The following is a 13547-nucleotide window of genomic DNA, read 5'->3' as shown; positions in this document are numbered from 1 at the left end:
TTCTCAACAGCCCTGGGTCATTGTTACTTTGCAATAAAAACAAGAGTGGACTCAGGGATGTTAAGATGCCACCACGGCTGTGTGGTCAGTAGGGGAACCGGCCTCCACCTGGACAACTCCTACTCCCAGGGGCTCATGACCCCTCTGCTGTGTTCTGTACAGACAACGCTCTCTTCCGGGTAGCTTCTTCATTCCCCGTGTCTGAAAGAATTAAGAATTATGAGCACAGGGCGCCTGGGTGGCTCAGACGGTTAAGCGTCTGCCTTCGGCTCAGGTCATGATCCCAGGGTCCTGGAACCAAGTCCCGCATCGGGCTCCCTGCTCCTTGGGAGCCTGCTTCTCCCTCTGCCTCTCTGAATAAATGAATAAATAAATAAAATCTTAAAAAAAAAAAGAATTATGAGCACAACCAAAGAGATGACTGAATTAGGAACTACTGGCTGGAGATGAAGAGTGAGTTATACCATCATTTCATTTTGATTCTGTCCTGTTTTGAGAACTTGATATTTGTGTCACTGGATACGAAAAAAACCCAAATTTTAATCATCTGACACACGGAGTGGACACGATCCTATGAACATAAATACGTAATTCCTGTATTTACATTGAACACGTGATGTAGATCCTTTGGCTAATTCTGCTAGCATGTGGTACTTCACACACGGGCAGATCTTTTCACCTGTTTACTTTTGCAGCCCTTATCAACACTTGCACATGCTTCTGGGAGGTAGAGATTTGCAAAGCGCTAGGCCTACGAAGGGGCTGGCCATGAACACAGGACACTGAGGTTACAGCAGGGGCATATTCCCCCATCTGAGAATCCTGATTCTCACCTGGACATCAGGCTTCGGAGTGCTTTGTACTCTCCCTGTTTTTACCTTTAATAGATGGCCACTTAGACTTGACAGTTTTTGTTTCCATTTTCATGGTTTTTGTGGTATAAATCAATTTGCATGATTTCCTTTTTCCCCCCACAAAGCCTTGATTGTTGGCACTCTGAGATGAGCTTTGAGGAATTCTATCCTTAGAGACACACTCTTCTTTCCAATACTTCATCAAGGGGCTGTGTTATTTAACTTACTTTGAATTTTTCCGGGTCTTAGGAGAAAGCATTTGAATAACCTATCATTTTCTCATGTAGCAAAGTAGCAAAATCACTTTGAAACTTATTTATTTATTTTTAGGATTTTAGTTATTTATTTGAGAAAGCGAGAGAGAGAGAGAGCACGAGTAGGGTAAGAGGCAGAGGGAGAAGCAGGCTCCCCACTGAGCAGGGAGCCTGATGTGGGGCTCGATTCCAGGACCCTGGGATCATGACCTGAGCCAAAGGCAGATGGTTAACTGACTGAGCCACCCAGGCATCCCGAAACTTATTTACGTTTTTTACTTTCAGTACTTTGTGAAGTACTTAAAAATATGAACATGGCTTTTACAGACATGGGAGCATGTATATTGTCTAAGCTGGTCCCCGCCCCCCGCAAAGGGTGATGCCATAGTAGCAGACCAAGAAGAGGAGCAAGAGGGCCTGGAGCGTAAAAGGGGGCTATGAGGTTTAATAATTTCAATTTTAGGGGTAGAAAGAAAACAACAGGTTTTGTAGTTGCCTTTGTAAATTGGTCGTTTTTGTTTTTCTCTTTAGATTTTATAAAAGAGATAATCCTATCAGTTGCCAGGGGCTGAAGGCAGGGGAAAATGGGGAGTTGCTTCATGGGTATAGATTTTCAGTTTCAAAAGATGAAAAGAATCCTGGAGATGGAGAGTAGTGATAGGTGGACAACAAAGTGAAAGCACTTAACGCTACTGAGCCACTTATAAATGGTTATGTTACATGTATTTTACCACTATTTAAAAAAGGAGTTTAAAAAGATGCAACCATACAAATGTATAAAATTTATAAATGGGTGAATTCACCCATATCTGTCAAGCACATGCTTTGTACCTGGCAAAGGAATGTCTAGCACCACATTCTTAACCATTCAGCCCCCCTGCCTGCCATGGGTCAGATCATAGTGGGTTTGGGTTTTGCCCTATGAGCAATGGGGAACCACAGAGAGATTATGTTTAGGGCATCCACGATCAGACTAATTTCAGAAAGATCGCTTTGGTTGCCACCCAAAGAATGTGTTAGGAGCCTGGGGTTAAGGAGAATAATGAGATGGGAGATAGAAGGGCCTACACTATTCCACGGGAAATAATAAGGACCCTGACCCGCGTATCACTCACATACACCGCGAGGTCACTGTGCCACTGTTTCCACATATGTGATGAGAAAGTGGAAGTCGATGGCCCCAGGCCCCGTCCAGCCCTGGGCTTCCATGGTTTGAGGGTCTTAGGGGCAGGAAGGAGGGGAGGGGGCCTCTGAAGGACATGTGCTGGCTGATAGGACTCAGAGGGATAAAGGAAGAACAAGGCAGCTCCCTGGTGTCACGCTGGACCACGAGCGCAATCAGCACCAGTGTCGTGAACCATAGCGACCAGCTGGTAGGAGGTGTTCTGCAGCCAGGACGCGGTGAACTCAGCTAAGGAAACGTCCCATGTAGGTGACAGGGGCATCACACCGTGTGGCCTCTTGGGCGGCGGGGAGCAGGGCCTGCAGCCTGGGCTGACGCTGGGAGAAGGAGGTGGTCCTCGGAGGGCAGGATGGGAGAGCAGGGCACAGAGTGTACTCTGCTCCTTACATCGTGATAGTCCTTAGAGTTGCGTTTAAAGAGACCGAGGGGCAACTCAACACAGGAGTGAACTCATCTCAACTAAGGTTGGACAGCAAACACGGAGGGGGAAGCTCAGAAGTATCTGTCTCATTTTTAAAAAGAAAATGCACAGATATGTAAACACCGAGACTTCTTTGGGAGACACTGTTCTCCATCATCCAGATTTGAGGGGGGGGACGTGGGAAGAGGGTCTGGTTGACCAGAGCCCCTGCAAGCCTGTAGCGTGGGGACCGTGGACCCGTCTGCTTCGCCTGACTTCCCTGACACAGAGCATCTGTGACTCTTTCACCTAAAACTTCTCACCAACTCAGCATTCCCTGCTTGGCTCTATGTGAAATGTCTCAAAACCACCATGTGACACAGCTTAGACCTTGCTAAGACCCCAGATAATCGCTGCAAGTGCCAACTTCTTCTGGAGCACAAGAGAAGCTAAGAAGAAACGACAACAAAACTCTTCATTCAATATTGTCTGGTTGCAACTGGTTCCTCATTTTCAGAAGCAAACATGTCATTAATGTGGTCCCTTTAAAAACTACCATAAAACCCCAAATCTAATTAGAATTTCATGATATTTCTAAAGGACTTATGTTTTTTGTGTCTGTTCTTCATGTCATATATTTACAACCACAATAACCACCACCATCACCACCAAGCAGGGTGAGGCTCTGATCAATAAAGTTTCCTTCTGCTTGGCTTGGACAGGATCTGGGAGGCCTGCATGCTGACCTAGGTCTTCTCACCCATGTGTAAAGCAGGGCCAGAGAGAGAGAGAGAGAGAGAGTGTGTGTGTGTGTGTGTGTGTGTGTGTGTAGGGGGGTGTCCCACACGTGCCTCCTCACACCAGAGCCCCATCATGGCATTTCAAGACAGCCGTGCAGGCCCACAGTCCCAAAACATTCTTGCTAAATATGGTGAAATGCCCTCTCTAAGCTCAGGACTCCTGTGACTTCCATCAGGAAGGTTCAAATCGCCAAGCTGGAGGCAGTGCCACAAGAAATTATTTTTAAAAGGTCAGCAAGGTGTTTGGGGGACATCGATGTGGAATGATGCTACTAATCACTCCCAGAGGCTGAGCATTCTACTGGTTCTCTTCTTTAACTTTTCTTCCCAATCCCTTTCTGAGGATGGGACTCTACTTTTTTTGCGTGTGGTTAATAATGAGGCACAGAGAGGTCCTGTCAGTTTTGATGGCCACACACGTGGCTGGTTGGGAGGCAGAGGCCAGTCTGACTGCAAGTCCTGGGCCTCTTCCCATACGGCCCGTCCCGAAGAGAGAGGGCCTGTGGGGACAGGTGTCACTGTGGTCCTGCACGCTTGGAGCTGGGGGCTCTCTCGCTTGCTGAGCACACAGTCTCCCAGGGAGGGTTTTAACACATACATTTCTAGGCCCGTCTTGTACTAACAGAGTCATCGTCTCTGCAGAGGGCCGAGGGATCACACTGCTAGAATATCTCCCAGCAATTCCGAGGACTAGGCTGACCTCAGCGTCACTGGCTTCGATCTCCAGATTTCCCCACTGCAGATATTATTGTGATTTTATATTGTTTTATGTTGTCTAGAAAGAGAACTGCAGCAGGAAGAGGGCAGGTAATCATTCAAGTCCCTCATGTATGGTAGAGTCAACCTGTTTGTCTATAGGGTAGGTCTCCTAGAGGTGCTTATGGAACATCAGGACACATGCAGGCTTGCTGGAGATATGCACACACCAGCTCCCACACCAAGAAAGGCTTGTGGCCTGGGACGTCTGCATGCCACCTCCCACATACAGCCATCTGGCTAAGCACGACCCCTCCCGCTGAGCGGCCGTGTGTCCCCAGGTCTGCGCAGGGCCAGCTGACTGGCCCGGGCAGAGCACCCAGTGACACGGAGATGCTCACTCACAGTTCATCCAGGCAGTCCTCGGGCTGCTTCAGCCTGTGGCCGTGGAGAAGATAGTCGTACATTTCGTGGTTCTGGACTCCCGGGTAGGGAGTCATTCCCCGTGTTGCTATCTCCCACATGGTCACGCCAAATGCCCACTGGGAACAAAGCAACAAGTCAGGATGCAAGTCTTTTCAGAAAGGCTGAATGGACTTTTTCATTTAGAAAGGTCATTTCCTGAACGATGAGAGACTACGGACTCTGAGAAACAAACTGAGGGTTCTAGAGGGGAGGGGGGGGATGGGTTAGCCTGGTGATGGGTATTAAAGAGGGCACGTACTGCATGGAGCACTGGGTGTTATACACAAACAATGAATCATGGAACACTCCATCAAAAACTAATGATGTAATGTATGGTGATTAACATAATAAAATTAAAAAAAAAAAAGGTCATTTCCTTAAAGCCCGATGAGGGTGCACAAAGCTGACAATTATGCCTGAGACACGCTGCTCTCCCAGTGCCGCAATAACGAGGGGGTCAGAGAGCCACACTTCCCCGGGTGTACCAAGGCTGTTCCGGGAAATCTGACAAAGGCGGATATAGCCTTCTCTCCGCGTGTCAGTGCTCTGTGTAATGCTCGGTTCCCCTGCTGCTGTCAAGTCTCTGCTTTTCCCCATCTCTGGGTAAGGGTTTAATTACACAGCACCTTTTATATAGAGCCATTGGACGAACTCATTCAATTTAATGTGAATATCTTAGTTGTGGGCAAGAAGTCACTATATTGTAGCAAAAAAAAAAAAAAGATGGGAATAAATGAAAGGCCTATGCAAAAACAGATCTTCTGAATGTCAAACGACTTCAGCAGAATCTAGTGTTCACTGGAATTAAAGAATCTAGTGCTAAATAAAAGGTGTGAACATGCTCCCAATCCTCAGTTTATCAGAGAGTAACATGTCGTGCAACAACAGCTTAAGTCACTTCTTCCGGTGTGCCTTCATCTTTGCAGTGTGGGGGTCCAAATCAAAGTCCTGCACATACCACGTCACTTTTACTTGTGTAAACTCGGTCCGCAAGACTCTCTATGGCGATCCACTTGACAGGCATCTTAGCGATGCGGCCTTGGCGGTAGTAATCACCACTGTAAATCTTTTTAGAGAGGCCGAAGTCTGCGACACAGACAGTCATATCATCTCGTAACCTACAGAGAGCAAGTTCACGTCCTCAGTGACATTTAGAGGCAAAGCCTAAATCACAGGTCTGCATCAGACGCAGTTGAAAACATTCATGCTAAGTAACCAAAAGATAGAGACCCCATCCGCCTGTGAGGGTCCTGCTTTGGGACCAATGACAGAGCAGGTGACAGGGAGTTATAACCTTGCACGCTGTGGTTCGTGTGGGGATCTGGAGCAGCAAGGGCACCTGTGCACAGAGGGCAGGGCCACCTGGAGGGAAGAGATGTTGCACAGGAGGAGAAGGAGCTGCAGCCCAAATCCAGGGCCCTCCAGTGGACTCGTTCAGCACCCAGTAGCCTTCCTGCCTCGTGTCTGGAAGCAGCATTGGCTCCTACCAGTTTGGGGGAGGTGGGGAAGTACAGGCTGTAAGAGGGGGACCCTGGACTTCCTGTTAAGATAGCCAGGTGGTACTTGAGGAATTAACTGGAAAATGAGAGGGGTACAGTTGCAGTTATAGCCCAGGCTGTTAAAGCAGATCCTAGACTAGAAGGAGAACAGAGGAGAAATGAATGGTCTGGAGGCGGGATGACTGCCTTGTTCCTGTCTGTCTGACACTGGCTTAATTTTAAAATTGAAAAGTCCCCCATCCTGGGAAATCCCTCAGTCCCAGGCAAAGTAGACAGCTGGTCATCCTACCTGATGGGAAAAACATGAAGGAAATATAAGGGCAGAGAGAGGTTTTCATGATTCTCTTTCCATGGTAGAAACATTACTTAAATAAAAACAAACAAGGGGCGCTTGGGTGGCTCAGTTGGTTAAGCATCTGCCTTTGGCTCAGGTCATGATCCCTGGGTCCTGGGTTCGAGCCCTGCACCGGGCTCCCTGCTCAGCGGGGAGTCTGCTTCTCCCTCTCTCTCTGCTTGCCGCTCCCCCTGCTTATGCTCTCTCTGTCAGATAAATAAATAAAATCTTAAAAAGAAAAAAGCCACCACAACAAACAAACAAGACCCTTCTGGATTTTAAAAATGAGGTATAAGTGGTAGGGGTCCAGCCCCTATGGTCACATCTTCAACCAAGAAAAACAGTAACAGCAATACATTTAAGGAACACTCTCTCTTGTTGCAATAATAAACCTAAAATCGAGAACTAATTATTGTTTTTGAAGATTTAGAGCAGACAATGGTCCTGCTGGAGCAGGATGGAGAGAGGGGGGAGCTTGAGGTCAGAGTTCTTGTAGAAGTCCTTGTCCCTCTGCTGCAAGAGGAAAGCCTCCATGTAGTTCCACAGTACACACTCACAAGGCAGGATCTCAAAGCCTGACAGACAAACCCCTTACGATTTTCCTTACTGCCCCCATGACTAGCTGACTTACATATATAACTCTGGGTCCAAAGCTAGCCGATGGCAAAGGGGAAGGGTCACAAAGATCATCCCCAGCTCTCCAAGCTGAGAGGGTGAAAATAAAAAAAAGAGTCACAGGAGAATGTTCTGGAAGCCAACCAGACTCGTGGTGGCAGACGTTGTGAAGAGACCCAGTCACGCATCAGAGCCAGAGAAATCCCATCTCCAGAGCCAGCCACATGCTCCCCTCCCAAACCTGCCTCCCCTCCATGTTTTAACAGCAACAGGCCACCCCCTATTCTTACCCGGCCCCTCACATATCTCACATGGTGAGGTCTAAGCCCTCCCAGGTTGGGCCAGGACTCTTACATGCAATTTCGAGCAGCTAAATCACGATGAAGAAAATTCCTGTTGCTCAGATACTCCATTCCCTGGGCGATGTCTACCATGAACTTCAGTAGTGTCTGCAGAGGAATATGCTGGGGAGGGGAGGAGAAACAAGAAGACAAAATATGTTTTAAAAGTTAAACTTGGAGAGTTATTGCTACTTGGAGAGTTATATAAACAGAGAGGGTGTTTTTGTGTTTGTTTGTTTGTTTAGTGTTTGTATTTCTTAAAAGATGGGTCTTGAAACAAGGAAACAAACCTTTCACTTCCGTATCACTCATCTCACAAGTTTTTTTTTTTTTTAATATATTTGGCTTTCCAGTTTTGTTTTTTTTTTTAAGATTTTATTTATTTATTTGAGAGAGAGAGAATGAGAGATAGAGAGCACGAGAGGGAAGAGGGTCCGAGGGAGAAGCAGACTCCCCACCGAGCAGGGAGCCCGATGTGGGACTCGATCCCGGGACTCCAGGGTCATGACCTGAGCCGAAGGCAGTCGCTCGACCAACTGAGCCACCCAGGCGCCCATCTCACAAGTTTTTTAAAAAGGAATAAAAACAACAACAAACCACAAAATTTCCCAGCAGATTACACATTCTCCCTGTCTTTAAAAATATTGATGGTAAATAACATTCTTTTTGCAAGTTAGGAGGTCAAATGGGATCCCTTGTGTCCTTTGGAGTGGCAGGGGGACAAAGCACCCGTGCTGGGAAAGGAGAGGAAAAGAGGGGCGGGGCACGGACAGAAAGCCCACTCAGCCCACTCCAGTCATGCACGTATATGCGATCATCTTATTTTGAGATGCTTGGAAAGACACGTTTCTTTCAGACAGAAATTAGGACAGTCTTGGCCCCTTATTACAGGACCAAAGGACCACAAGGAGGTATTCAGGGATTTTATTTTTGTTTTCCTAGAGCCTCTCTGTAAGAGTCAACAGTCTACGCTGTACAAGTCAGACCAGACGGCTAGGTGAGAGCAACTGCCCCGTCGGAACTGAAGACAAGGGGATGACTGATGAAGAGCTGTGTTGTAACTAAACATTTTAGCACAGCAAGGGCTCTGAAGAAAAGGGTTTACCACAAGTTCCTGGCAGTCATGAATGGGTCCATCCATGACAGGCTCTCTCCAAGGGCATTGGATTTGTCATGGCTTATTCTCTATGGAACATGGGTCTTCCAAAGTGGTGTTCACGAAGACACTGAATTCTTAATGATTTACATTTCCCAGCTAAGATATATGTTAATTACATGGTCTATATAAGAAAATGCTTTAATTATCCTTTACCCTTACTTTACCCTTTACCTTTACCCTTACTAAGCAAAAATCACCCTTTTGTTTACTTGTTAAAAACAAGTAAACAAAAAAATGTCAACAAATCAGGCAGGAAATTCTTATGCCTCTGTTCTGTATATTTGAGGCATTTGATTTTCTGGATGACAGTTTCCAGGAAAGGATTTGGGTGCTAAAGAATATAAAAATCCTCCCGACATTGTGAAGGTGTAGTGCATATTAGGCACTATTCATTTGCGTTATTTTTCCCAAGAACATTTATGTTATTCTTGCAGATTGTGACCAACAGTAATTTAAAAGATAATTGTGTGGTAGAACTAAGAAATGAATTCAACAAGGTTACAGGATACAAGATTAAGATACAAAAATTAATTGTATTTCTATACACTTAGTGATGATCAATCCGAAAATAAAATTAAGAAAATAATTTCATCTAAAAAGAATTAAAAATGAAATACTTAGAAATAAATTTAATAAGAGAAATGCAAAACTTATACTCTGACAATTATGAAACATTGCAATTAAAGTAGATCTAAATAAATAGAAAGATAACCCGTGTTCATGGATCAGAAGAACCTAATATTGTTATGATAGCAATATTCCCCAAGTTGATCTCCAGATTTAACATAAGCCCTATCAGAATCCCAGCTGGCTTCTTTGTAGAAATTGACAAGCTGATCCTAAAATTCATACGAAAATTCAAGAACTCAGAATATCCAGAACAAGCTTGAATAAGAAGACCAAAACTGGAAGCCTCACATTTACTAATTTCAAAATTTACTAGAAAGCAACTATAATCAAGATACTGTGGTACCAGCATAATGATAGACACACAGATTAATGAAACAGAATTGAGGGTCTAGAAATAAACCCATAACTATATTGTCGAATGACCTTGAACAGAGTGCCAAGGTCATTCAGTGGGGAAAAGAACTGGACAGTGAGTGGGATATGCAAGAGAATGAAAGTGGACCCCACCCTGAAATCAGACACGAAATTAACTCAAAATGGATCAACGACCTAATGCAAGAGCTCAAGTATAAAATTCTTAGAATTATTCATAAAAGCCAAAGAGTGGCAACAACCCGAAAGTCCATTAATAGATCAAGAGATAAATGAAACATAATCTATCAATACAGTGGAGTATTATCTGGTCTCAAAAAGTAATGAAGTGCTGATAGAAGCTACAACATGGATGAACTTCAAAAACATGCTCAGTGAAAGAAGCCAGATACAACAGACCACAGACTATGATTCCACTGATCTGAAATTTCCAAAGTAGGTAACAAGAGAGAGACAGAAAGCAGGTTGCTTAAACTGAGGGTTGCTGGAGGGGGGGTGGCTGGGAGGATGGGGTAAGTGGGTGACGGGCATTAAGGAGGGCACGTGATGAGCACTGGGTGTGATATGCAACCGATGGATCATTGAACTCTACCTCTGAAACTAATAATACACTGTATGTCCACTAATTGAATTTAAATAAAACAATAAAACTTTAAAAAAAGAAAGGTTGCTTAGAGCTAGGAACATGGTGGGGAGGGGAGACTGGGAAGTGATTGGTAAAGGGTATGGGACTTTTTGTTAGGTGATGAAAAGGCTCTACAATTTATTGTGGTGATGGCTGCAAAACTCTGAGCATACCAAACACCACTGAGTTGTACACGTTAAATAACAGAGCTGTATGGTGTTTGAATTATATCTCAGTAAAGGTGTTACGAAAAAAAAAAAAACAATTCCTGTTCCAGGAAAAGAGAGGGAGACGGAAGGGGAAAGAGAGAACACAGACTTGTTTGTCTCTGGAGGCTGGTGGATGGGGATGTCATGCCTGGAGGAGTTGCCACCATCAGACATGTGGAGGGGCAGCTGCAGCTGAAAAAGCAGAAAGATGGAACAGTTGTGGACACGGGATGATGTTGTTGAGATGAGAACTGACCAACACCGCAGCTGTCCTACCTCTGGGCTTCCTTGTGTTGAGATCCTTCTGCTCCTGCTAGTGTGGACCAAGACCACGTCTCAGTTATGCAGATGGGCTCCCCCAGGAGGGCCTGGGTGCTGGGCCCCAAGCGCCACTCCGTCTTCCATGTGAATAGTACGTCTGGAGGTGTGCAGGGCAGACAGGCAGATGACAGGACAGGACCCCAGTTCTCGTGGGGGTGGACACACCAAAGGGAGGCAGGCTATAAGAACATACGCATCAAGCAGAGATAAGAGCAACCTGCTCCAGAAGCTCAACAAAGAAATGGATTCTCATGCAAAAATTTAAAAAATATTCTACACTGTCATTGTGGCTGTCCTTAAAAGACAGAAAGGAATAAAATGGCCGATTAAGAGGAAATACATGGCCATGATCAGAATGAGCAAAGACCTAGTGATCTGAGAGCACACACGTGTTTTAGGAAAAGGAGGTTGTCTCATGGGTCAAAAGCAAAGAGGCAGAGAGAATGGGGCGATAAAGCAGGAAAGGTGAGTTGGGCTCTGTAACAGATCAGATGGTTTCCCTTGCGTGTAATATAAAACCCAACTCAAATGCTCCAATGAAGTCACAGTAATCAAGACAATGTGGGAGGGGCAAAGAATGGGCACATAGTTTAAGAGAACGGAATAGAGAACTCAGAAATAGATCCACACGTACACAGCCAATTCATTTCTGACAAAGATGCGAAACTATGGGCACATAGTTTAACAGAACAGAATGGAGAACTCAGAAATAGACCCACACTTACACAGCCAATTCATTTCTGACAAAGATGCGAAACTATGGGCACATAGTTTAACAGAACAGAATGGAGAACTCAGAAATAGACCCACACTTACACAGCTAATTCATTTCTGACAAAAATGAGAATTCAATGGATTAATGACAGTCTTTTCACAAATGATACTGGTCATCTATATGAAAAATAAAAGCGAACCTTAAGCCAAATGTCACACCTTATATAAAAATTAATTAAAAATGGATCACAGATTTAAACGTAGCATGTAAAAAAAAAATCACAAAATTTTTAGAAGATAACGTAGGAGAAAAATTTTTTTATCTGGGTTTAGGCAAAGAGTTCTTAGACATGACAGCAAAAACATGATCCATGAAAGAAAAAACTGATGAATTGCACTCAGCAAAAGTTAAATATTTTTACTCACATTAAGAGAATATGAAGGCAAAAAAAAAGAGATAACACAAAGACAAGCTACGAAATCTTGGCAAATTGCATATCCAAGAAAGGTACTGTATCTAGAATATATAAAGCGCTCTCAAAACTCAATAATAAGAAAAACAACAACCCAATTAAAAAAATAAACAGAAGACTTCAATAGACCCTCACCAAAGAGGATAGAAAGATGGCAAATAAACACAAGACAAGATGCTCAACATCCTTAATCATTAGAGAAATGTAAATAAAAGCCACAATGAGGTTATCACTACCCACCTATCAGAGCAGCTAATAACCAAATCAAACCAAACCAAAAAACTACTGATAATACCAAGTGCTAACAAGAATGCAGAGCAACTGAATCTCTCATACACTGCTGGTGGGAACATAAAATAGTACGGCCACTCTGGAAAATCGTTTAGAAGTTTCTTATAAAATTAAACATACACTTTCCATATGACCTAGTATCTCACTTCTGGGTTTTTATCCTAGAGAAATAAGAGGTATGTTCACTCAAAAACCTGTATGTCATTTTTTTATAGCAGCTTCATTCATCCTTGTCCCAAACTGGAAACAACCCATGTGTCCCTCAACAGGTGAATGGATAAGCAAACTGGTACATCCATGCACTAGAAGATACACAGCAATAAAACAAGGAATGAACTATTGATCCAGGCAACAACTTAAGTGGATCTCAAAGGCATACTGCTGAGTAAAGGAAGCCAAAAAGTTACAACTGTATGATTCCATTCACGCAACATTCTCAAAAAGGCAAAACTATAGTAATGGAGAACACATCAGTGGTTGCCAGGAGTTAGCCATGGGGCAGAGCAGGACTACAAAGATGTCGCAGGAAGAGGTATTTTTGGGTGATGAAACTGTTCTGTATCCTGACTATGATGATGGGTACATGATTCCATTTATGTGTTAACACTCATAGAACTGTACACCAAAAAGGAAAAAAGAGTCAATAACAATGTATGACAATTTTAAAAAGATTTTTATAAAGAGTATAAATGGTCTCTATCTCTTCCACAATGATTCAGGAAAAAAGTCCAATAAGAGGCTACTCTATTTCCAAAGGGCCCATACGAGAGAGGAAGGTTGAACTTCACAAGTAAAAACAGACGATTGTTGGCCATCAAACAGCCCTGAATATGGGCCTGTATATTTTTACTGTTTTATTATAGAATTCACTCTTATGCAACATGAAATTCCCATCCTTCCAAAAATTATTAGAAAAATCATACCACATACCAGAAAACTAAATGGGAGTGAAATTGCCCATCAATATGAAACAAAATCCATTCAAGAGGATGGCATGCAGCCATTCACAGCCAATTGTCTGGAGGCTGCCCTGCCAGGGTGGGGTGCACACGGGATGGGGCCATCAGAGAAGAGCCGAAGGCAGGGGCTCTGCAACCTGGGGGCCAGTCCTGCCTCCACCATTGCCCGATCTGTGCCTCAGTTTCTTCACCTGTGATTCTATTAGTAAGGACTTCCTATGGCTGCTGCGCCATTACTGCATGACTATATGCAAAATAAAGCCTTTACTAAGTGCTTGAGAAAGGTTAGCACTGTGGACGGCCTGCAGATAGGTACATACCACCTGAGCACCAGTCTGTGAAACACGTAGGCA

General features: G+C 44.2%; 1 protein-coding gene across 1 annotated transcript in view; it reads right to left on the bottom strand.

Moving 5' to 3' along the window:
* The window catches only part of MERTK (MER proto-oncogene, tyrosine kinase), a 99408-nt gene that overhangs the window by 1394 nt on the left and 84467 nt on the right, over window positions 1–13547 (bottom strand). Inside the window, exons 16-18 of the mRNA XM_028122487.2 lie at window positions 7455–7564; window positions 5611–5770; window positions 4593–4729 (exon numbers count right to left, since the gene is read on the bottom strand). Coding sequence (XP_027978288.1) covers window positions 4593–4729; window positions 5611–5770; window positions 7455–7564 — 407 coding nt within the window. The remainder of the gene's footprint in view (window positions 1–4592; window positions 4730–5610; window positions 5771–7454; window positions 7565–13547) is intronic.

This window comes from Eumetopias jubatus, unplaced genomic scaffold, assembly GCF_037043125.1.
Source record: "Eumetopias jubatus isolate StellerSeaLion01/CBP00866 unplaced genomic scaffold, mEumJub1_p1.0 scaffold_9, whole genome shotgun sequence".
Lineage (NCBI taxonomy): Eukaryota > Metazoa > Chordata > Mammalia > Carnivora > Otariidae > Eumetopias > Eumetopias jubatus.
Note: the sequence above shows the minus strand (reverse complement) of the source record. Positions and strands in the feature narration are given on the sequence as shown.